Source organism: Globicephala melas, chromosome 1 (genome assembly GCF_963455315.2).
Source record: "Globicephala melas chromosome 1, mGloMel1.2, whole genome shotgun sequence".
Lineage (NCBI taxonomy): Eukaryota > Metazoa > Chordata > Mammalia > Artiodactyla > Delphinidae > Globicephala > Globicephala melas.
In genome coordinates, this window is record NC_083314.1 from 151227871 (window position 1) to 151251086 (window position 23216).

A 23216-nucleotide genomic window follows, 5' to 3' on the forward strand; every position below is an offset into this window, starting at 1 on the left:
ACTGTACACCCGTACCCGCGGCTAAGCGGCCCCACTGAATTCCGACGCGGGACCTCGCGGTACGCGGGACCAGGCCAGCCTATGGGGGCGCCCAGATAACGCGGGTTGGGGGCGCCCAGGCCCCCCATCCCCGCCAGCATGGCTCGGCCGCCACCCCTTGGGGAGCTGCCCCCGGGCTACACACCCCCAGCTCGATCTGCAGCACCCCAGGTGAGTGGAGGGGAAGCCGGAAGAAGGGGCCGGGTCTAGAGACCCCAGGTCTGTCACTCGGCAAGGTGTGATGTCTCTTAAATGCCATGTGTTATTGGCCCTCGCCCGGGAAGGCTGTGTTGTGTGTCCGTGTCTTCTCCTGCTCTGCCCGGTGGGAGTAGGTGTGTCTATGTCCACCTCTGTCCACCTGAGAACAGGTGTGTGTATATGTATCCTATCTCAGAAAGGAATCTGTGCCTTCCTCAGGTGTATATTGGGTGGGAAGCAGGGAATGGAGTCAAATTTTTTCCAAGTTTGGGCCCGTGTCTGTTTAGGTCCTCTGTCTTGTATCCAGAAACCAAGAAGCTAGAGCTTGGTAGAGGGCGTAATAAGGAGAAAAGGGAAAGGTTTCATGTGTTGTTGCAGTAATGCCTGGCTGACCCTTCTCTTTCCATCCCAGATCCTAGCTGGGAGCCTTCAGGCTCCACTCTGGCTTCGTGCTTACTTCCAGGGCCTGCTCTTCTCTCTGGGCTGTGGGATCCAGAGACACTGTGGCAAAGTGCTCTTCCTGGGACTTTTGGCCTTTGGGGCCCTAGCATTGGGTCTCCGCGTGGCCATCATTGAAACAGACCTAGAACAGCTCTGGGTGGAAGGTGAGTTGTGGACACTGGCCATAGCTGCTTGGGTATGGTGAGAACAGGGTGAGGAGCTGACTACTGAGTTCTAGTGGGCTTTGCGCTGGGTCTGGAGGGGGCACCTGCCTTCCAGAGCCTGGGCGTCTGGGAGCCCTGCTCCCTCTCACATCCATAAATGGACATCTGCAGATGGTGGAACCCTGTGAATGGGTATATGGAACAGTTATCTGTGAGTGCGTGTGTGTTTATTTAGCATTTACTGGCAATCTTTAATATGTATTTGACTGCACTGCAGTGCTTGTAAAGGCAACTAAAACAAGACCCATCTTTCAGTAGCAAGGAAAGTAAAATAAATGCTGGGATATAATATACAATATAATACAAAGCAGAAAATGATAATGTTGTATAAAAGAAGGCAGGGAGAGATCTCATCTAACTAGGAGAATCAGAAAAGTTAGAACTAGAAGGCTGGGGAAACAGTAAATCATCTGGCAGGCCTCCAGGGAGAGGTCCCATACACCGAGGTCCCCTGCAACCATTTAGTGGGAAAGTGGCACAGAATCTGTACTTTGAGGCAACAGCAGAGTCAAATGGAACCAGATCTTCACTTCCTAATGGCAGCATTAGAGTAAAATCATTTCTTATTAATAGTTTTGACATAACTCTCTTTTGCTGGAGCCTGGTATGGCAACCCTTTAACAGAGTCCAACTCCCCTCTGTTCTTTCCTGGGAAATTTACATTTGTGGGCTCTCCCAAACCTCCCCCAGCCCTGGCCCACACCCAAAGGCAGGGCCCAGGTTAGACTCTCACACCCTTGAGTTGTTTTAAATGCTAGCAAGCCCTAGGATCCAGAGCAGATGTTTCTTGGAGCCTGCCTGCCTATTGGGCTCCCACACCCCATCCCCACCCAACCCCCCAGCCCTCTGCAGACCCTCACATATATACACACTCTAGGTCAGCCCTGGGGTCCAGAGCAGATGTTTCTCTGTGCCTGCCTGCCCCCAGCCCCAAGACAAACGTGCGCACACGCACATGCACATAGCCCCACCCACACTGCTGCTGCCTGGGTGGTCCCAAATGACTCTTGGATTTCCTGCCACAGTAGAGGCTGTCTCCCACCTCTTCTTCCTTCTCCATTCCCCAGATCTTCCCAATCTAAACACTGCTTGAACCTCCATGTTTCCTCATCCTTTCTCCTACACTCCAGCACAGGATAGGCTAGATCCCACTGGATTTTTGCTGCTCCTTGTGCGAGGGTGATATAAGAGGGTGGTAATCAATTCCTAGGTCTTTTCTCTTTATGTCAGAATGTCACTCTGGGACTTCCCTGGTGGCGCAGTGGTTAAGAATCCGCCTGCCAACGCAGGAGACACGGGTTCAAGCCCTGGTCTGGGAGGATCCCACATGCCGCGGAGCAACAAGGCCCGTGCACCACAACTACCGAGCCTGTGCTCTAGGGCCCGCGAGCCACAACTACTGAAGCCCTAGAGCCCGTGCTCTGCAACAAGAGAAGCCACTGCTATGAGAAGTGCGCACACCATAACGAAGAGTAGCCCCCGCTCAGCGCAACTAGAGAAAGCCTGTGCACAGCAACAAAGACCCAATGCAGCCAAAAATAAAAATAAATAAATTTATTTTTTAAAAAAAGACATTACTTAAAAACAAAAAAGAATATCACTCTGCCCTGTATTAGCTGGGGCTACGGGTGAGGTGAAAGCAGTGATCTTGACCTGATCTTTTCTCTGTACATCTGTCATTGAGGCTTCTTCCAACAATGCCCTAGGCAGTGAGGACTGAAGGGTATTTTCCATTCCTTTCCTGTTTTGTTAATGCAGAAAGCAAAGAAAGAAGCTAGACATTAGCTATCAGAGTTCTGGACTCTCCAGCTTTGCCGTGGTGAGATTTGGAATGTGACTTCTCCTTCCTGATCAATATTGAAGCTGAAAGACTCAGATAAATTCTCTAAAATAAAAATCACAGGGAATCCCCTGGTGGTCCAGTGGTTAGGACTCTGTGTTCTCACTGCAGAGGGCCCGGGTTTGATCCCTGGTCGGCAAACTAAGATCCCGCAAGCCAGGTGGTGTGGACAAAAAACAGAAGAAAGAAAGGAAGGAAGGAAAGAAAAGAAAAGGAAAATCACAACATGTAGCCCAATTAGTACTTACAGGAACAGTGATAGAGATGGTTTGAAACTGGAGCTGTCCCTGAAGATAAGGAACATACAGCCCTTCTGTCTGGAAGGCAGGGGACAGCCACATATCAATTGGTGGAACCACTATTCACTCAGACACCCAAGGCTGAAACCTTGAGGGTCAGCCTCAGTTCTTCTTGCTCACCTGATTGGTCACTAAACAATTAAAATTCTTCCTTCTCAGCCTCTCTCAGATCCCTCCTTTCCACACTTGCAGCTGTTGCTCTAGTTGAGGCCTGGCAGTACACTCCTGATTGTATCATTTAGCATGCTTTTAGCCACATGAAAGAGAGAGAAAGGGAAAGAGGGAGGAAGGAAGAAGAAGGCTGATTTATTATCCCCCCCAACAAGAAGTCTAGCAGTAGACAGTAGAGAAGTTCCAGCACGGATAATTCAGCAATCTAAGGACATCAGCAAGGACCCAGTTTCCTTCTATCTTTCTCCTCTGCCTTCTGCATGTTGGGCTTTTGTCCTCAGGCTTATCACCTCCTTCTCCCAAGGTGGCTGCTGCAGTGGTAGAAAAGGGAAGTCATCCCTGTCTTGCATCCCTTTTTGAAAGTGAGGAAAAATACACCACCTACCCCTCCCCACCATCCACCCCCACTGACTTCCCATTTGGTTATATACTTTGGCAAGAACTGTGTAGCATCTTATGCCTAAATCCTTCACTTGGCAAAGACGGTGGAATTACTGTGATTGACTTATTAGACTAATCAAGTTTCACCTCCTAAGGCTGGGGAAGGGCCCAGCTGCCCTGAATCATTAGGCCTTTCAGAGGATGGCCCAGGAAATCGAGGTCTATTAAGTGACTCATCTTTCCCCCTCACCTTCAAATCTGCCTCAGCACTGCCCTCCTGTGGTGCTTCTAAATCTAGCCAAGTCAGTCCCTGCTTAGAGCCCTTCCACCACTCTCTACTGGGTTTCGGGGAGTCTCCAAAACCAAGTTCAAGCTCCTTAGCATACTCTAGGCTGCTTATCCAGTTTTGTCTCTGCCTCACTCTTAGCAGCCCAGCAACACAGAGCCTCTTACAGTTACCTGCACACACTTGGTCCAGAACCCCTTTCCCTGATTTCTTTCCCTGGCCAACTCCTGTGCATCATTCACAGCTCAGCTCCAGAATATATCAGGTGATGAAGAAGCCAGGTCATCTCACTTCTCTTGTTAAAACATAACATGGCTCCCATTCCACACAGAGACAGCTTGAGTCCCTACAATAGCTTCCAGGTCCTCACATGTGAAATTTCTGGACCAAAGATTATGAACATTTCTGAGGATCCTAAAACATACTGCAGTATTGCTTTCCCCCAAATATTGTACCAAATTAAACTCCTGCAGTAGGTAAGTTAGAATGCATTCCTGTAAGCCAGCAATGAGTACTACCAATTCTTAAATTTTTGCTAATTTGGAAGATGATAATTCATTGCTATTTTAATTTGCATTTATTGGATTACCTATAAAGTGGACTCTTCTTCCATGCTGGCTAACCGGTTATATTCTCCCTTTTGTAAAGTTTTTTTTTTTTCCCCCCACAGTTCAGTGGCTTTTATTTATTTATTTATTTTAACATCTTTATTGGAGTATAATTGCTTTACAATGGTGTGTTAGTTTCTGCTTTATAACACAGTGAATCAGCTATATATATACATATGTCCCCGTATCTCTTCCCTCTTGCACCTCCCTCCCACCCTCCCTATCCCACCCCTCTAGGTGGTCACAAAGCACCGAGCTGATCTCCCTGTGCTATTCGGCTGCTTCCCACTAGCTATCTGTTTTACATTTGGTAGTGTATATATGTCCATGCCACTCTCTCACTTCATCCCAGCTTACCCTTCCCCCTCCCCATGTCCTCAAGTCCATTCTCTACGTCTGCGTCTTTATTCCTGCATCTTTATATCCTTCCCCTAAGTTCTTCAGAGCGATTTTTTTTTTTTTAGATCCCATATATATGTGTTAGCATACGGTATTTGTTTTTCTCTTTCTGACTTACTTCACTCTGTATGACAGACTCTAGGTCCATCCACCTCACTACAAATAACTCAATTTCATTTCTTTTTATGGCTGAGTGATATTCCATTGTATATATGCGCCCCTTTTGTAAAGTTTTCAACAAATGTGATGATTTTGACGTCTCCTTCCCCTGTTCCCCCTGCTTCTTCCCCACTCACTTACAGTCTCTTTTTCTCTCCAGTTCTTTCTCATTTTTCCATCATATCATTTCTCTCCCAGCAGCCATTGAATAATAACTCCATATCTGTACCTACTGTGTTCTGGACAACTTCCTAAGTACTTTGCTCACATTGATTCTAATTCTACCAAGGTAGGCATTTCTCCATTTCACAGATGAGAACATTGGGGGTCAGAGAGACTAAGTAATCTACTCAAGCACAGACCAAGCATCAGAGCCAAGACCCAAAGCCAGGTCTGTCCAGAGCCTTTGTGCCCCCCCCCCGCCCCATCTCTTCTTGCCTCACAATACATCCTAGTGCATCTGTCCTCCTATCTGTCATCATCATCGTCAGCGAAGACTTATCTTTTTCTCTTCCTCATTTTCTCTGAGGATTCCTTATTCTCTTTGATGCCGTGTTTTTTTTTTTTTTTTTGGCCACGCAACGTGGCTTGCAGGGATCTTAGATCCCTGACCAGGGATCGAACCCATGCCCTCGGCAGTGAGAGTGCAGAGTCTCAACCACTGGACCTCCAGGGAATTCCCTTGATGCTGTATTTTAAATTGTGCTTGTCTCTTTCTCTTGCTTTCTTATTAGCTCTGTCCGGGTTCTTTCTTTCTGCCATGCCTCCTTCCCCTCAGCAAACTCACTGCGAGGAGCCTACCTCTGCCCTCCCCTCCTGTCCCTCCTTGTGGCAGCTCTGGCCCAAGCCTGATGAAATAAACACTGCAGTACGGACCTACTGCAGAGGAGTGGGTAGTCAGGAAAGGAAGAAAAAGAGTAGGTGGAATTGCCAGCAGGGAAGGCAGGATGATGGCTGTGTGAGACTGTTGTGGGGATGGGAGGTGTGAGCATATGGGTGAATCTGTGATGGGGAGTTACCAAGGGTTTGGGGCTCGCATGAGTGAGGGGATTGTGTGGGTTTGGAAAAGAGATTGGGGAGCATGATAATCCCAGGTGGGGCTGGAGTCTCAGAGAAGCAGTCCGTTGGGCCCCAAGGGTGGCAGTGACCTACAGGAAGAGGCCCCAGATGGGTTGAAGCAAGATTATGGGTCTAAGACCAGGCCAAGTCCACAAAGCCTCCGGGGTGGTTTGGGCCTGGCCCTCGCCTCCCCCAAACCACAGTCAGGTCATAGCATCCCTCACAGCATCCCCACCTCCCCAGATCCCAGGTACAGAGCTGGCCTCCATGGCCAGTGCAATGCAGGACTTGATCAAGGAGATGAAGGCAGGCCTGGCGCTGGGACTCCCTGTTGTCTGAACAGAGAGACTGGTGAAAGGGATCTTTTTCCCCAGGCCCGCTTTGATGTCACCTCTGCCAGGATCCAGGAGTGCTTCCATGAGTGGAAGCAGTATGTTGGCAGCATCACACTGAAAGACCGTCTGACCCTCCCCCGCACCTGTGCCACCACAGAGCCATTATTGCCAGGCACACCCCACCCCTTTGCAGAGCAGTTTGCAGAAAAGTGTCTGTCCAGTGCCTGGGACAACCTGAACTAGGAACCAGCCCCAGCGCTAGACCTGTTCTTTTAGGAGACCCTCCAAGGGCAGCCTCCCTATTGGCCCCTCTGTCCCTCCTTCTCCTCCCCACCAGAGTAGAGAGGGACTGAGTGAGGGCTCCCTTACCAGGACACCCCCAGAACCCCACCCTGGCCCAGCTCATGTTGATCTCTCGTTTTAAAGTTATTTGCTCCAAACCCAGCCAGCCAGGTTCATGCTTAAACCTTAGGTCCCACAAGAATTCCACAGAGCCACACAGCTGGACCTCTCCACTCCAGATTCCAAGCAGAGGGCCAGGAGCCTGGGAGTCAGCATGGCCATCAGGGAGAAGCTTCCCCCACTTGTCCTGGGAGGCCTCTGTGGGTTAGGGTCCCATGTCCCCCAGAGCTCTGATCCACTGAGGCTCTTTCCCCCCAGCTTTCTCTCTCTGCTCTGGCAGCGGGCAGCCGGGTGAGCCAAGAGCTGCAATACACCAAGGAGAAGCTGGGGGAGGAGGCTGCGTACACCTCCCAGATGTTGATACAGACCCCGCGCCAGGAGGGGGAGAACGTCCTCACACCTGAGGCACTTGGCCTCCACCTCCAGGCAGCCGTCACCGCCAGTAAAGTGCAAGTATCACTCTATGGAAAGTGAGTCTGGCTGAGCCCCTGAGCAGCTGGGGGTGAGAGGTGCTGCAGCAGGGCTGGAGCGGGAATCCCCCTCTTCTGCTGATGTCCTGTGCCCCTGGCTATTGCAGGTCCTGGGATTTGAACAAAATCTGCTACAAGTCAGGAGTTCCCCTAATTGAAAATGGAATGATTGAGCGGGTGAGTATCCTGAGCTGTTCTCTGAGACTAGGTAGAGGTGGAGCCTTTTCTGCAGTAAGGGAGGGCTTGGAGAGACGGGGAAGGGGGAGGTGGCGTCGGGAGGTGGGGGCATTGCAGAGGGCATCCTACAAAGGTCATGGAGAAAAGAGCCCAGGGACAGGACTGATATGGCCTGGGATGTCCCTGGCAGATGATTGAGAAGCTGTTTCCCTGCGTGATCCTCACCCCCCTCGACTGCTTCTGGGAAGGAGCCAAACTCCAAGGGGGCTCTGCCTACTTGCCGTGAGTGCTGCCACAGCTGCTCCCAGGGCCCTGCTTCATCCCCTGCCAGGAACTCCCCAGCAGAAAGGAGGGTGGGAGTAAAGATGATGATCAAAAGCTCACCCAGGGCCTAATTACCTCCCAGGCCAGGGTCAGCTCACCGGCAGCCTCAGGGCTCTCTCCACATCCCCCTTCGCCTCACCTCCGAAGGAGAGGCAGACCTGTCTTATTTAGACAAAACACGAAGATCTGTAAGATCTGAACAAAGGACAGAAAAGATCCCCAGAAAGACTTTGCCAGGGAGACTTAACTAGGTGTCAGCTCAGCTGTGACCCAGGCCAGAAAGAAAACCTGTTATAAGCAGGTGCCTGTATGGTTATGTATTAGATCCAAGGATAGACGGTTTGGGAAGGAATGCAATGGGGCTTTTCTGGGCCTTTTCATTGTGTTAAGTACCATCTGTCTTGAGGTCCATCTCAGCCCCGGTATCTGTCCACAGCTCACTGCAGCAGCCTGCTGGGCTGAGCCTTGCCCACCCTCCACACAGAGGGACAGATGAGCAGCTAGGAGGAGGGTGGGCTACTACATGGGTCCCATCGCAGTGGTTTGGAGGGTGGGCATTGATCCTTGATCCTCACCAACTGTGAGCTCTCCCCTGCAGGGGCCGCCCCGACATCCAGTGGACCAACCTGGATCCAGAGCAGCTGCTGGAGGAGCTGGGCCCCTTTGCCTCCCTTGAGGGCTTCCGGGAGCTGCTAGACAAGGCACAGGTGGGCCAGGCCTACGTGGGGCGGCCCTGTCTGCACCCTGACGACCTCCACTGCCCATCTAGTGCCCCTAACCATCACAGCAGGCAGGTGGGTTCCAGCCAGGTCTGCCAGGGACAGGTTATTTTCCTTCCCTTTCCCCTCATATGTTCCCTTGTTCTAGGAGAGAGCAGACTGCTCTGTGCTCTGCCCCCCATTTCCTGGACGTTGTTACCCTGGCCCCACTGTGCTAGACACCTAGAGGGTTCCATTCCCATTCAGCTCTGCTAAAGAACCCTCAAGTGGCCTATGAATCCCTTTGTCCTTTCCTAAGCCCAGAAAGGCTGGACTTCATCAAAATACACGTTTACAGGGAAACAGGACAAATTAGCTAAGCACGAGTATCATACCTAATTTCCTGAGTGTCTGTGTGGCCCTGTGTACGTGGACCTTTTTCCAAAACCACCAAAGTTATGCCAGCTCCTCTCCGCAGCCTGTCTCTAGGCCTCTGCTCCCTCTTGTGGCCTCCTCTCTGCAGGACACTAGCTGCTCCCTTACAGAGTAGGCAAGAGGCTCAGCAGAACAGTTTTCTGCACTCCAGGTCCACAGAGCTCCGTGGCAAGCATGGTTCCTGGAGGTTCCAGCCCAGAGACACCCAGTTATCCAAAACCAGGGCCTTGAGTAATGAGCCCCTCCGCTGTCCCCCTCCAGGCTCCCAATGTGGCTCAGGAGTTGAGCGGGGGCTGCCATGGCTTCTCCCACAAGTTCATGCACTGGCAGGAGGAACTGCTGCTGGGAGGCATGGCCAGAGACCCCCAAGGACAGCTGCTGAGGTAGGGCCTCCCCTGGGAGTTGGTAAGGGCACCCCAGGTATGGGGAGCCACACCCTGATGCCAGGCAACTCTGGCAAAAGCCCCTTGCACACCCCCTCCTGAGTGTTCAGACCAGCTCTGACCCCTACTTCTCCTGTACCCCAACCAGGGCAGAGGCCCTGCAGAGCACCTTCCTGCTGATGAGTCCCCGCCAGCTCTACGAGCACTTCCGGGGCGACTACCAGACACACGACATCGGCTGGAGTGAGGAGCAGGCCGGCACGGTGCTGCAGGCCTGGCAGCGGCGCTTCGTGCAGGTCGGCATGGAGGCGTGGAGGTGGCGAGCGCGGCGCCCTGAGGCCGCTGCCACCTCCTGCCCCTCACACCGCCCTGTCTCTCCAGCTGGCGCAGGAGGCCCTGCCTGGGAACGCGTCCCAGCAGATCCACGCCTTCTCCTCCACCACCCTGGATGACATCCTGCACGCCTTCTCTGAAGTCAGCGCTGCCCGCGTGGTGGGAGGCTACCTGCTCATGGTGGGTCCTCCTGGCACCTTGTCCCCCACCACCGGCCCCCACCCTGGGAGGCCCTATCCAAGACTGCCCTCTCTCCCCACAGCTGGCCTACGCCTGCGTGACAATGCTGCGGTGGGACTGTGCTCAGTCCCAGGGTGCTGTGGGCCTCGCCGGGGTGCTGCTGGTGGCCCTAGCGGTGGCCTCGGGCCTCGGGCTCTGCGCCCTGCTCGGCATCGCCTTCAATGCCGCCACTACCCAGGTACGTCAAGACTGCGGGGCAGACTTGGGGGCCGATGGCCCAGGCTGCCCGGTTCCTCCAGCTGCCCACCCCGTGCCCCTCCAGGTGCTGCCCTTCTTGGCACTGGGCATTGGCGTGGATGACATATTCCTGCTGGCACATGCCTTCACAGAGGCTCCACCTGGCACCCCTCTCCAGGTGAGGCCTCGTCCTCCAGCCTGGGCTCATCTGAGGCAGTGCTGCGTAGGGGCTCAGAGCCTCTTGGTTTGAGTGACCTTGGGCTGGTAATTAACCTCTCTGTGCCTCGTTTCCTCATCCGTGAACAGGGGTAATAATAGTGCTTGTGTCGTAAGGGTTGTAGTGAGGATCGGTGAGGTAATCCAAGTCGAGTACTTAGAACAGTACGATAAATATTAACTGCTATGAGGCTCCTTTCCCCCCCTCTGCCGTCCTTCACACTGCCTTGTCCTGACAGGAGCGCACAGGTGAGTGTCTGCAGCGCACAGGCACCAGCGTTGCACTCACGTCCATCAACAACATGGTCGCCTTCTTCATGGCTGCCCTAGTTCCCATCCCTGCACTGCGGGCCTTCTCCTTGCAGGTGAGGAGGGCCACACAGACACTCACCTCACAGACGGGGCCCGGGCTCAGGGTGAGCATGGAGCCGGAGCAGGCTTCATCCAGGCTTTGTGCCCCTCCTGTCCATCCCGCAGGCGGCAGTAGTGGTTGGCTGCAACTTTGCAGCCGTGATGCTTGTCTTCCCAGCGGTCCTCAGCCTGGACCTGCACCGGCGCCACTGCCAGCGCCTTGATGTGCTCTGCTGCTTCTCTAGGTATCCCTAACCCACCAGACCATCCTTCCTTGGCCCCATCCCGTCCTGTCGCTTCAGCAGCATTTCCAGGCACAGACCCATCACGCTCTCTCTCTGCCTCTTCCAGCCCCTGCTCTGCTCGGGTGATTCAGATTCTGCCCCAGGAGCTGGGGGATAGGACAGTACCAGTGGGCATTGCTCACCTGACTGCCACTGTTCAGGCATTTGCGCACTGTGAAGCCCGCAGCCAGCATGTGGTCACCATCCTGCCTCCCCAAGCCCACCTGGTGCCCCCACCTTCTGACCCACTGGCCTCTGAGCTCTTCAGCCCAGGAGGGTCAACACGGGACCTTCTAGGCCAGGAGGAGGGGACAAGGCAGAAGGCAGCCTGCAAGTCCCTGCCCTGCGCCCGCTGGAATCTTGCCCATTTCGCCCGCTCTCAGTTTGCACCCTTGCTGCTCCAGTCCCACACCAAGGTAAGCCTCCAGGCCCAGGCAGGTCAAGGTGAGACACAGCAGAGGCTTCTTAGGTATCTCTGGGCCCCAAGAAGGGACGAGGGCTTAGCCCAGCATCTGAGGGCCCAAGGGTATCCCTGGGCCTCCAGCTTGGTTGCCGTTTCCCACAGGCCATGGTGCTGGTACTTTCTGGGGCTCTTCTGGGCCTGAGCCTCTATGGATCGACCTTGGTGCAGGATGGGCTGGCCCTGACAGATGTGGTGCCTCGGGGCACCAAGGAGCATGCCTTCCTGAGCGCCCAGCTCAGGTACTTCTCTCTGTACGAGGTGGCCCTGGTGACACAGGGTGGCTTTGACTACGCCCACTCCCAACGCGCCCTCTTTGATCTGCACCAGCGCTTCAGTTCCCTCAAGGCAGTGCTGCCCCCACCGGCCACGCAGGCACCCCGCACCTGGCTGCACTATTACCGCAACTGGCTACAGGGTGAGAGGCAAGGAGACCGGCAGGGAGGGCTGCGGCCAGCAGGAGCTCCCAGAGCTCCAGGCCAACCGGACCCCACCCTGTTTTCTCCCAGGAATCCAGGCTGCGTTTGACCAGGACTGGGCTTCTGGGCGCATCACCCACCACTCATACCGCAATGGCTCTGAGGATGGGGCCCTAGCCTACAAGCTGCTCATCCAGACCGGGGATGCCCAGGAGCCTCTTGATTTCAGCCAGGTTAGGAGAGGACTGGAAGGGTCAGGGAGCACCCTGGGGCTCCAGGCCCCATGGGCCCAGCCTTCAGCTCTCTCTGCCTCTGCAGCTGACCACAAGGAAGCTGGTGGACAAGGACGGGCTGATTCCACCTGAGCTCTTCTACGTGGGGCTGACCGTGTGGGTGAGCAGTGACCCTCTGGGTCTGGCAGCCTCACAAGCCAACTTCTACCCCCCACCTCCCGAGTGGCTGCATGACAAGTACGACACCACCGGGGAGAACCTTCGCAGTGAGTCCCAGGGGAGCCCGCAGAGCCTAGGCCTGGGCCCACACGGGCCCTACCCTAAGGCCCTGCCCACTGCTCCCGGTGCTTACTGGCCACCCCTCCCTCTCCCTCCGTCCCCTCCCCTCCACAGTCCCGGCGGCCCAGCCCCTGGAGTTTGCCCAGTTCCCCTTTCTACTGCACGGACTCCAGAAGACTGCAGACTTCGTGGAGACCATTGAGGGGGCCCGGGCAGCGTGTGCCGAGGCAGGCCAGGCTGGGGTGCGCGCCTACCCCAGCGGCTCCCCCTTCCTCTTCTGGGAGCAGTATCTGGGCCTGCGGCGCTGCTTCCTGCTGGCGGTCTGCATCCTGCTGGTGTGCACTTTCCTCGTCTGCGCCCTGCTGCTGCTCAACCCCTGGGCAGCTTCCCTCATAGTGAGTCCTTGCAGGGGTGGGGCTGGAGAGACCCATAGCTCCCCACCCTGCCCTGCCCAGGAGCCCTGGGTGAGCCCTGCCCTCCCCAGGTACTGGTCCTGGCAGTGATGACCGTGGAGCTCTTTGGCATCATGGGTTTCCTGGGCATCAAGCTGAGCGCCATCCCCGTGGTGATCCTTGTGGCGTCTGTAGGCATTGGTGTCGAGTTCACGGTCCATGTGGCTCTGGTGAGCACAGGCACTAGGGGAGGGGTGGGCCAGCTGATTTGGTATTCAACAAATATTGATCAAGCACCTACTGTGTGCTAGGTACTATTTAAGAACTGAGGAGATAAGAGCACTACAGACGGGCTTTACCTTCAAGGAGCTTATTCTAGAGCATAGAGATAAGCAATAAACATGTAAACAAACAAATAAATAAGCAGCCATTTCAGTAGAGAGGAGGGACAAAGGCCTGACCAGAAAGGGGGGAGGACAGAATGGAAGGTGAGAAAATGGGAACCAACAATTCTTTTGGATGGATTTACAGTGAAGAGGATCAGAGAAATGGGGTGGTGGCTGGATGGCAAGATCCCACCAAGACAGAGATATTAGAACAGAGGCAGGCAGGCCTCTCACAGCCTCATGGTCTCTGGCAGGGGAAGAGTGTGGGTGGGGTGGGGGGCGTGGACCAGCTGGCAGCTCCGGCACAGACCTGGCCAGACCCCGCAAACAGCTCCCTTCTTTCTTCCCCCATAAAAGCCTTATTATTTTTCTGCTTATAAGAATAATATATACTCCTTGGGAGACAAAAAATGTCAGCATGCTGGAAAGTAGAAAGAATTAGAAATCCTCTGAAATGCCACCCCTAGAAGTTATCACTTTGGTGTCCATCCTTCTAGACCAGGGGTTGGCAAACTTTTTTCTGTAAAGGACCAGATAGTAAATATTTTAGGCTTGGCAGGCCATATCGTCTCTGTGGCAACTCTGCCGGGGTAGCCCAAAAGCATCCATAGATACTATGTGCACGAATGGGTGTGGCTGTGTTTCAACAAAACTTTATTTACAAAAAAACGTGGGACAGGGCTTCCCTGGTGGCGCAGTGGTTGGGAGTCCGCCTGCCGGTGCAGGGGACGCGGGTTCGTGCCCCGGTCCGGGAGGATCCCGCGTGCCGCGGAGCGGCTGGGCCCGTGAGCCATGGCCGCTGAGCATGCGCGTCCGGAGCCTGTGCTCCGCAGCGGGAGAGGCCACAGCAGTGGGAGGCCCGCGTACCACAAAAAAAAAAAAAAAAAAAAAAAAAAAACGTGGGACAGACTGTAGTTTGCCAGCCTATTCTAGACATCCCTGCGTCTCACTCATCTATACAGTGTTACCTATATGGACTCGTGCTTGCGTTCTGGGCACCTCCCAGGGACTCGGTTCACCTGGCCTTCTGTGGGCCAAGGCATGGGTGAGCCCTGGGGACACAGATGAGCTGGCCGTGGTTGGCCAAGGAGCAGCTCCAGGACCACTTTATTCCCTTAGGGCTTCCTGACCTCCCAGGGTAGCCGGAACCTCCGGGCTGCCCGGGCCCTAGAGCACACATTGGCCCCGGTGACCGATGGGGCCGTCTCCACATTGCTGGGTCTGCTCATGCTTGCTGGTTCCAACTTTGACTTCATTGTAAGGTAGGGGAGGGCTCGGGGCAAGGAGGCAGGGCTGGCCTGCACTGGCTGCAGGACCTGCCCAGACTGACCGGCCTCACACACCCCCAGGTACTTCTTCGTGGTGCTGACAGTACTCACACTCCTAGGCCTCCTCCATGGGCTCGTGCTGCTGCCTGTGCTGCTGTCCATCCTGGGCCCCCCACCAGAGGTGACCACCCTCCTTCTGCTCCCAGCCCAGGGGATGGGGTGGGACAGAGCCAGGGCAAAATGCCCTCAGCGGCCAACAGACAGGGCTGAACTCACAGGGACCCCTCCCCATAAGTACCACCAACTGAAGGTGGCAGCCTCCCCCTTTGCCCAGACATCATGTCCCTACCCCTCAGCCCTCCTGACTTCTTCATGGGACCCACCTTAGCCATTTAGGTGCAGGGTTTGCCCCAGACCTCGACATCCTGTCCCTTGTCAGCTCTCATATCCTGCTGGAAGCTGCCAAAGACCCCAGCTTCCCAACCAGGGAGGTGCTGAAGGGGGCTGCGTCCCCAGTAGCCCCTGGGCTCACTGGGGCTGGTGTCTCCCCCAAGGTGGTACAGATGTACAAGGAGAGCCCGGAGGTCCTGAGCCCACCAGCTGCACAAGGAGGAGGGCTCAGGTGGGGGGTAGCCCCCACCCTTCCCCAGAGCTTTGCCAGAGTGACTACCTCCATGACCGTGGCCCTCCGCCCACCCCCACTGCCTGGTGCCTACGTCCACCCGGCCTCTGAAGAGCCTACTTGGTCCCCTGCTGCCACACCAGCTGCCAGTGGCTCCAGCAACCTCAGTTCTAGGGGACCATGTCCAGCCACCTGATGAAAGAGCAGCTGAAGCGTGGAGACCCTGTTCAGGCCACATGAAGGCACTGGGAAGCCATGGGGGGTTATTGAATGCAGGGCGGACTCCTGGAGAGCCCTGCTGCTGCTGCTGTCTGCCTCCATCTCCCCGACCCAGCCATCACAGACCTCCCTGAGATCCACACTAAGCCACCACCCTCTAGGCTGTGAGCAGCCTTGCACACCCGGGTGCTCCGTGCCTGTGCCCGTGACTGGGTGGGGTGAAAGCCAGCAAGCACTTCAGGCTGCAGTGCAGCCCTGTCCCCCCTCCCACCCCGCCCTGCTGCCCCCAGCAGACCAAGCCTGAGGGATCCTCTAGCACCCTTCTCCAGTCCTGGTCCCCCACTGCTTGCTGACTTCTGGGTAGGCTCTCTGTATCCCTGCCCACCTCTTACCACATAAATTATTTATATGGAGATGTTTATTTTTGTAGTTTGTATAGATGTTAGCTATGCTGAAAGTTTTATTTTTAAAAGTGAAATATATTCTATATGAACTCATCTCAAATGACTTTGGCGCTTTGTTTTCAGATAGAGCTGTGAGTTTGCAAGTGGAGGCATCGGGGCAGGTCGTGGGGCTACCCTAGTCCTTGGTGTGTTTTTTCACCTGGCACGTGAAGATGATGTTCAGCCAATGTGTTGGTCATATACATGGTAACAGGGTCTGGCTGAAGTGCTTAGTACACAAAGCGATACAAATGTTTTTGATGTCAAACCCCACCGTGTGGCTTTCAGAGCCATCATAAGCCAGCCTTGTGCACCTCTCCAGACTCATCACCCACCTTCCTTTGTGAGCGGCATGGGGGGATGGGCAGAGGGACACAGCCAGGCAACAGGTGAGAGGAGAAGTGGAAGCAGATCAAGAAAGCATCTGAGGGAATTCCCTGGCGGTCCAGTGCTTAAGACTTGGGCACTCTCATTGCTGGCCCGGGCCTGGGTTAGATCCCTGGTTGAGGAACTAAGATCCCACAAGCCATACAGCCAAAATAAAAAAAAAAGAAGAAGAAGGTGGCCGATTGAAACACAGATGGGGATAGCAGGGAGGTATTTTAGGAGTTTTGTGCCCAGACCAACCTCCAAGGCAGAGAGGCCTCTGCAACTCAGCAGTCAGCTTGGCGCCCCAGAGGCATCTTTGGCCAGACAGCTAGGGGATCAGTAGGGGCACTGCTGAAATTGAGGTTGCATTAGCAACCAGTGAGGCTCTGTATTTAAGCTGTTTGTTCTGTGAATGTTGAACAGGCCCACTATACAGAGGCCTGGACGATTCTGGCCACACCCCTGGGTGTAGAGTGCAGAGTCTCATCTGACGCGCGAGGTGGGGGAGGCCTTTTATTGCCCTTCTCCAATTATCCCAGGGCTCGGTCTCAACTGACACACATACACACCCTGGGTTCCAGCCACCCACTCACCAGGAACGATCCCACCCCCAGAGTGCTGCATTCTCACACTCCACCCCACCAGGCCAAAGGCCAGAAAATCATGTTCTGACCAAAAGTGGGCAGGGAGGTGGCGGGGGAGGGGGAAGACTTCTGCAGCTGAATCAACACTAAGATGCTTGAGAAGATTTAAGAGAAGCAGGCGGTTGGCCTGGAACCTAGAGTAGGGGATGCATCCAGGATGCCCAAGGGATGGACACTGGATTTGGAGCCAGTAGTGTTTGGGTCACTTTGGAGGGGCTTTTGGGTAGAGCAGGAGAGCTCACCAGGCTGGAATAGTGCAAAAGATGTCACTCCATCGGTGCCACTTACCAGCTGAGTGACCTGGAAAAGTCAGAGAACCTCTCTGAGCCTCAGCGTCTTCATCTGTGAAATGGGAAGATTTGAGCCTATCTTGTAGGGTACTAGTTTTTCCTTTCAGGATTTTAAATGAAATATTTATGTAAGACATCACCCGGCTTCTCATAGGTGCTCTCTATTTCTGTAGTTTGTGGGATATTAGCTATGCTGAAAGTCTGTGCTCCAACTGCATGCTTAGTGAATAACCCTGAAACATTGCCCAGTGTCCTGGTGTGGCAGCAGCTGAAGGATTCCAGCCAGTTGGAGCCGGACCACCCCAGGAATGGTCAGTTCCGGGGCACTGACCACAGCCAGTCTTGGGGGCAAGTCCCAGTGTTTGCAGGACAGCCCACCCTGCGTGGCAGTGCACACTATTCAGCCCCGTTCATGGCTCCCCATCACTGATATCACAAGATCAAAGCCAAGCCCTTTCCAGGCCTAACTCCATCTAGCCTCTGCCATCATCCCAGCTCTCTCAGGACAGCGACTGGCTGGATTCACACCCTCATTCAGACACACCACACCACACTCTACTCCAGACAGACTGATTACTTTCTATGTTCCCCACCCATAACTTCACAGAGGGCATTCCCTCTGCGGAGAACACGTTTCCACCTCCCATAAACCCGAACCATCCTTCCAGATAATTTGGATGCCATCTCCTCCAGAAGGGGTGGTGACCTGCCTCCTATATGGTCCCAAAGTCCCTGAGTGTCTGTGCTTGACCGTTTCTGCTTCTGTCCCTAGAACAGGGTTGGGGGCGGGTGGGGGGAGGGGTGGTCCCTGAGGGTACCGAATGGTAGGACTTAACCTCAGCCTGGGTAAGGAAGCGCCGGCTCCCGGGAGGACCCACAGCGACGAGAGAGCGCTGCAGCCCTGGGGTCCCCACGGTGCCGCCCTGCCTGGCCAGCGGCTGGTGTCGCCCAGCTGCCGGAACGGCCTGCGATTTGCATACCCATGGTGCACCACGAAAAGACAGTTTCACGCTGCTTGAGTTCCCCCCACGGGGTTTGTCCACTGTTGCAGGGGACAGTGCCTATTAGAAATCTATGGTCTGTGTAAATCCCACGCAGGGAGCGCGAACTGCGCAGGAGCGGAGCAACCATAACTGAGCTGAGTGTTACGTTGTTCTGGGAGTGTTCCAAGCGGAAGCGAGTAACCATGTTGTGGTTTTTCTTCAGATCGTATAGGATTTTCGCCTTTTACTGAAGATTTCCAGGGAGGGAAACAGTTTTGAGAGTTTGTTTTATTTTTTGAGGTTGCGTATTTTAGTGGGAGTACATATTGGAGTTAAAAAAACGAGAAGTTAATGTTTGATCCTGTATTTTAACAACTTGTCTGTAATTACCCGGGGGAATTTAGACAAAGGCTCGTGTCGGATGTTGGAGTTCCTTTCCAATTATTCACTTCGTTTTGCGAAGTGTGCCTCTTTTACTATTCTGCTGGTTTCTCTCCAAGGCTTCGCAGTAGGTGATGAAGTTGACGAAATAAAGGAAGGCGTGAAAAAGCACTGAACGTTTTTGGTCGACATATAGCGACACAAGCGCAACAGTGTTCATTTCCAATCAGGCTTATTGGTTCCCTTCCCAAAAATAGCAGAGGAGGCAGTTTGGTCAGATTGTTCCCGTTCAATGCTCGCTCGATGCCAGTTTTCCGTGCAAATATACACGGTTCCTTCTCTTAAGGAGCTTAAGTTTTTGGTGAAATCAAGAACTAAAAAAACAAAAAAAAATGGGTACATAATACAGGATCTCAGTGAAAAGTGCTCTACAGCAAGAGCATTACTGAGAGGACAGGGCTAGCTAGCAAATGTGGTTCTCTTGTTCCTGGGTCTTAGATCTACCTCACGGTAGGGGAGGTTACCTAGATCTGTGGCTTTAAGTAAGTATCATCTCCTACCTGGTGTCCTCCGAATTCACAGCCATCAGCTGCTCCCACTGACTCTCATATTCAAAGTATATGCTTCACGCAACCGCATACGTTTTACTTCCTCCAGTGCTAGCAAGCTGCTCCAAGAGTTCTTGGATTCCGGCAATAGCCTCCCAGCCCCCGCCTCACTCCCTTGACCGTCTTTGTCCCAATCCTCCACACAAAGGCCAAGTAATCGTTTAAAATGTAAATCCGATCACACCACCACGTCGCTGTGTAACATGTTTTTTCTTCAGAGTACAAACCCGCCCCGGAATATCATACATGCATTTCTTTACTTGTCTGCTCTTTCTCCTCCTAGAATGTAGGTTCTGTGAGGCAGAGACTTTACCTGATTTGTCCTCTGATAGATCCCATGACCCTAAATCAATGTCTAGCACATGAACACTCAATGAATATTTGTGTAACAAGTGAATGAAGAGATTTATTTTCTAAACACATGTACTGTCCCACTACAGTCCTAAGCACTTTACAAAATTAATCTTCCTGAGAACCTAAATAGATTCTATTTTTATCTCCATTTTATAAACAAAGAAACTGATGCATAGAAAGTTAAATAGCCTCAATCAAATCACAAAGCCAGAAAATGATGGAGCTGAGATTCAAACCCAGGCAGCTTGGCTCCAGAAGAGGCATTCTCTTCATCACTGCGCTACTTAGCGATGGGGTTCAGGACATGCTATCCTAAAATATGGCACCTCCACATATTATTTTAAGCTGAAGGAGTTTGAGAAAACAGGAAAGTCATTCTGACCTCCTCACTCCCTCAATGCCCGACACACACACACACCCCATGAAACAGGTCATAAAACTCTCAAGTGAGAGCTGCCCTTAGTATACCGAGAGGAAGGGAGCATCATCTCCAAGGACAAGGAGACTCTGAGAAGAATTCTAAAGAGCAAGTCTTGCTAAATTCCCCCCCAGATTACTACCCTTTAACCTAGCATAAAAATACTCAGGCTTAACTGTTTCTTTTGGTCTTCATTTCCTTATGAAGGCTCCCATGTCACGTAAAAACTTACATTAAATAAATTTGTAGGGACTTCCCTGGTGATGCAGTGGTTAAGAATCCGCCTGCCAATGCAGGGGACACGGGTTCGAGCCCTAGCCTGGGAAGATCCCACATGCCGCAGAGCAACTAAGCCTGTGCGCCACAACTACTGAGGCTGCACTCTAGAGCCCGCGAGCCACAACTAGTGAGCCCTTGTGCCACAACTACTGAAGCTCGCACGCCTAGAGCCCATGCTCCACAACAAGAGAAGCCACCACAATGAGAAGCCTGAGCAACGCAACGAAGAGTAGCCCCCGCTCACCACAACTAGAGAAAGCCCACTCGCAGCAACGAAGACCCAAAGCAGCCAAATAAAAATAAATAAATAAATTTATTTTTTAAAAACATTGTATGCTTTTCTCCTGTTAATTGTTTTTGTCAGTTTAATCTTCAGATCCAGCCAAGGACCTGAAGAGGAGCAAGGAAAACTTTTTCTTCTCAATATTACCTTTTCTTTCAGCAAAATGAATCATGCTCTACTTGGTCTGCACTGTGCTTTTCTTACCAAAAGTCATGGATTTCTTTTTTTGTTGTTTTTTAATTTTAGTTGCGCTGAGTCTTTGTTACAGCGCACGGGCTCTTCATTGCGGCACACGGGCTTCTCGTGCAGGCTTAGTTGCTCCGCGGCATGTGGGATCTTAGTTCCCAAACAGGGGTGGCACCCACATCCCCTGCATTGGAAGGCGGATTCTTAACCACTGGACAACCAGGGAAGTCCCAATCATGGGTATTTTTTAATATCACTGTAGGAATATACCATAGTTAATTTAACCAGTCCTCTAGGTTAAACCAGTCCTCTAGGACTAGTTTGTCTTCAATTTTCATTATCCAAACAAAGTGGTACTGAGGGTAACCACATTTTCAGTCTTGAGAAATAATAGCAAATAACTATTTTTAATCCACGCACAATATATTTTTACATAAAATCCCTGAGAAAGAAGAATATTTTTTTCCAATTAGGGACTTCCCTGACGGTCCAGGGTTAAGACTCCGCACTTCCACTGCAGAGGGCACGGGTTCGATCCCTGGTTGGGGAACTAAGATCCCACAAGGCGAGAGGCACAGCCAAAAAAAAAAAAAAAAAAGTTAATTGTCCCTAATTTCACACTGATAGTATCTTTTTCTTTTTCTTTTTCTTTTTTTTGGCTGCATTGGGTCTTTGTTGCTGCACGCGGGCTCTCTCTAGTTGCGGTGAGCGGGGGCTACTCTTCGCTGCGGTGCGGGGGCTTCCCATTGTGTTGGCTTCTCTTGTTGCAGAGCACGGGCCCTAGGAGCGCGGGCTTCAGTAGTTGTGGCACGCGGGCTCAGTAGTTGTGGCTCATGGGCTCTAGAGCACAGGCTCAGTAGTTGTGGCGCACAGGCTTAGCTGCTCCGCGGCATGTGGGACCTTTCCGGACCAGGGCTTGAACCCGTGTCCCCTGCATTGGCAGGTGGATACTTAACCACTGCTGCCACCAGGGAAGCCCCACACTGATAGTATCTTAATGGAATAAAATAATATTTAAATAAGAAAGCAAAGTCATCACTGAACATTTACAGAGCACTGATTATGTGACAGGGACTGGGGAAGTAGAAATGAATAAGGCACCACTCCAGGCCCCAGAGATCTTCCTCCAGGGAGATTCAGATCCTCAAGAAAACAAAAATGTGTAACAAATGAATGGGGAGTCTTCAATAACCAAGAAAGTAAATCCAGAGCTGGAGGACCATTGCCTTCCGGACCAGCGAATTTATGCAAAGGCAGTAGTTGAGAGAAGAGTTGCTAATGTTTGGAACCACTAGTAATTTTGAGTTCCCTAAAAGTGAAATAGATTATATTTTGTCCTGAGGGCAGTGGGAATGTTGAGGAACTTAATAAGGAGAGTAGGGCTGACAATCTTACACAAGTCTGGCAGCAGTGTGGGAAATGGTTGGGGCGGGGGGGGGGGGGTCGCCGCTGGAGTGAAGGCAGGAGGATTAATAAGAGCCTGTGGCAGTGATTCCTGCCACAGATAGGACTGGCTGAACTGGGCTGAGAGAACTGAACCAACTGGAAAGATCTTGTAGGAGAGGAAAAATAATTTTCTCTCTACTCTCTGTTCTCTTGGCTGAGACCTTTGTAATAAGACATCTTAACAAGAGAAAACAAAAAAACCCAGAAGTTTATTAGCATGTATATCTCATGTATACATAGGAAATACCCAGGGGAAAATGAGTAGCTCCCTGAGGTGGCCTAAAATACCGGCCTAAAATACCGGCTTAAATACCTCCTTCAGCTAACAACAGAAAGAAAACTGTGGGGAGGCCAGTTATAGGAAGGCCATCAGGAAAAAGCACCAAAAGCAAGGATAAGGTTTATTAAGCAGATTTCACTGACTTCACTGGAAGATTCTCCTGTGAGTTAGTCATCCTGGTACAGAGAGGGAGACACCCTTACAAATGGAGATTTCCATTCTAAAAATTTCCCTTACAAAAGGGGTAACTTCTCTGTTATCAAAACTTCTCCCTTTTCTCAAAATAATCAGCTTAAAATAACCTTATGCCAAAAAGGCATATATTGGGGTGGCATATTCTGCTAACTTTCAGCCTCTTAAAAGGTAGAAGCCACGGGAGGCAGATGTGAGGAAGAGGAAAAAAGCAAGGATGAGCGGTAGACTTCTGGCTTGGGCACCCACGGAGATGAGAAACACGATGGGGGCAAAACTGGAGAAAGCTGAGGGGCGAGCTCAATTTTGGATTGAGTCTGAGGTCTCTGTAGGACATTTAGAGAGAGATCGTCAGGTGGCAGGTCTGGAGTTAAAGAAGGGTCTGAGCTGAAACGATATGTGGGAATTAAATGAGTAAACAGGGTGGGCGAGAGTGCCCAAGGGCCGGCTGTAACGCCAGAGCACAGCGCGAAGGAACCCACTTCCTGGCTTCGCGAGGGCCTTGAAGCCAAGGCTCAGCCCACTGACGCGCCGCCCAGGCCCGCCCTCCCCCGGAACCTCACCCACAGCCCCTGCGCGTGTCAGATTGCCGCCCCTCCTGCGCCCCGCTAGCCGGGCATTCTGGGAGCGGAAACCCGCTCCGAGCGCGGAGCATGTTGGGAGCTGTAGTTTAGGAGAGGCCCAGAAGTCCTCGCAAGTCGTGGCATTTGGTCACTTAAAGGGCAGGTCCAGAAAGCGATGATGCTCCCGGGGCAGGGTACCCTTCCGGCGGCGGCACGGGGCGCCCCGGGCCGCATCCCCTCTCCGCAGAGCATGGCATTTCCACGCCTCTACGATCTGTTCCACCTGCAGG

At 52.8% G+C, this 23216-nt stretch overlaps 2 protein-coding genes and 1 non-coding gene across 15 annotated transcripts in view; 2 read left to right on the plus strand and 1 right to left on the minus strand.

Annotated features, from left to right (window-relative positions):
• BTBD19 (BTB domain containing 19) overlaps nucleotides 1–23216 on the minus strand; it is a 96233-nt gene that overhangs the window by 69012 nt on the left and 4005 nt on the right. For 2 of the 4 annotated variants that reach the window (XM_060306282.1, XM_030869945.2), the window contains exon 8: nucleotides 21962–23209. The exons of the other annotated variants lie outside the window; for them this stretch is intronic. In XM_060306282.1, the coding sequence (XP_060162265.1) occupies nucleotides 23075–23209 (135 nt within the window). In that variant the 3' untranslated portion in view covers nucleotides 21962–23074. Of the gene's footprint in view, nucleotides 1–21961; nucleotides 23210–23216 lie in introns of those variants that run through there. 4 annotated transcript variants of the gene reach the window in all.
• Nucleotides 71–15670, plus strand: PTCH2 (patched 2). Of its 10 annotated transcripts, none has more exons than XM_060306235.1 (22): nucleotides 71–210; nucleotides 650–842; nucleotides 7122–7311; nucleotides 7419–7488; nucleotides 7679–7770; nucleotides 8411–8606; nucleotides 9207–9328; nucleotides 9477–9624; nucleotides 9710–9841; nucleotides 9924–10079; nucleotides 10164–10256; nucleotides 10534–10659; nucleotides 10772–10890; nucleotides 10997–11345; nucleotides 11720–11807; nucleotides 11899–12041; nucleotides 12127–12307; nucleotides 12435–12715; nucleotides 12805–12942; nucleotides 14218–14360; nucleotides 14448–14547; nucleotides 14921–15668. In XM_060306235.1, exons 1-22 carry the CDS (start codon nucleotides 139–141, stop codon nucleotides 15182–15184), a joined length of 3396 nt encoding a protein of 1131 aa, XP_060162218.1. In that variant the 5' UTR covers nucleotides 71–138; the 3' UTR covers nucleotides 15185–15668. The 10 variants fall into 10 exon arrangements, 8 of the variants coding, with proteins under 8 accessions (XP_060162218.1, XP_060162204.1, XP_060162214.1 ...); XM_060306221.2 differs by having other exon boundaries at nucleotides 7122–7290; nucleotides 11495–11807; XM_060306231.2 differs by having other exon boundaries at nucleotides 8411–8519; nucleotides 11495–11807; nucleotides 14921–15667.
• Nucleotides 18140–18256, plus strand: LOC115860545 (U5 spliceosomal RNA). The gene has a single exon (XR_004042485.1). It is a non-coding gene; the product is annotated as a U5 spliceosomal RNA (small nuclear RNA).

Coding starts and splice junctions, on each gene's coding strand:
- PTCH2 (XM_030869946.3), top strand. CDS start 139: ATGGCTCGGCCGCCACCCCTTGGGGAGCTGCCCCCGGGCTACACACCC. Junction 7,489..7,678: donor AAAATGGAATGATTGAGCGG/GTGAGTATCCTG, acceptor TGTCCCTGGCAG/ATGATTGAGAAGCTGTTTCC. Junction 10,891..10,996: donor GTGCTCTGCTGCTTCTCTAG/GTATCCCTAACC, acceptor TGCCTCTTCCAG/CCCCTGCTCTGCTCGGGTGA.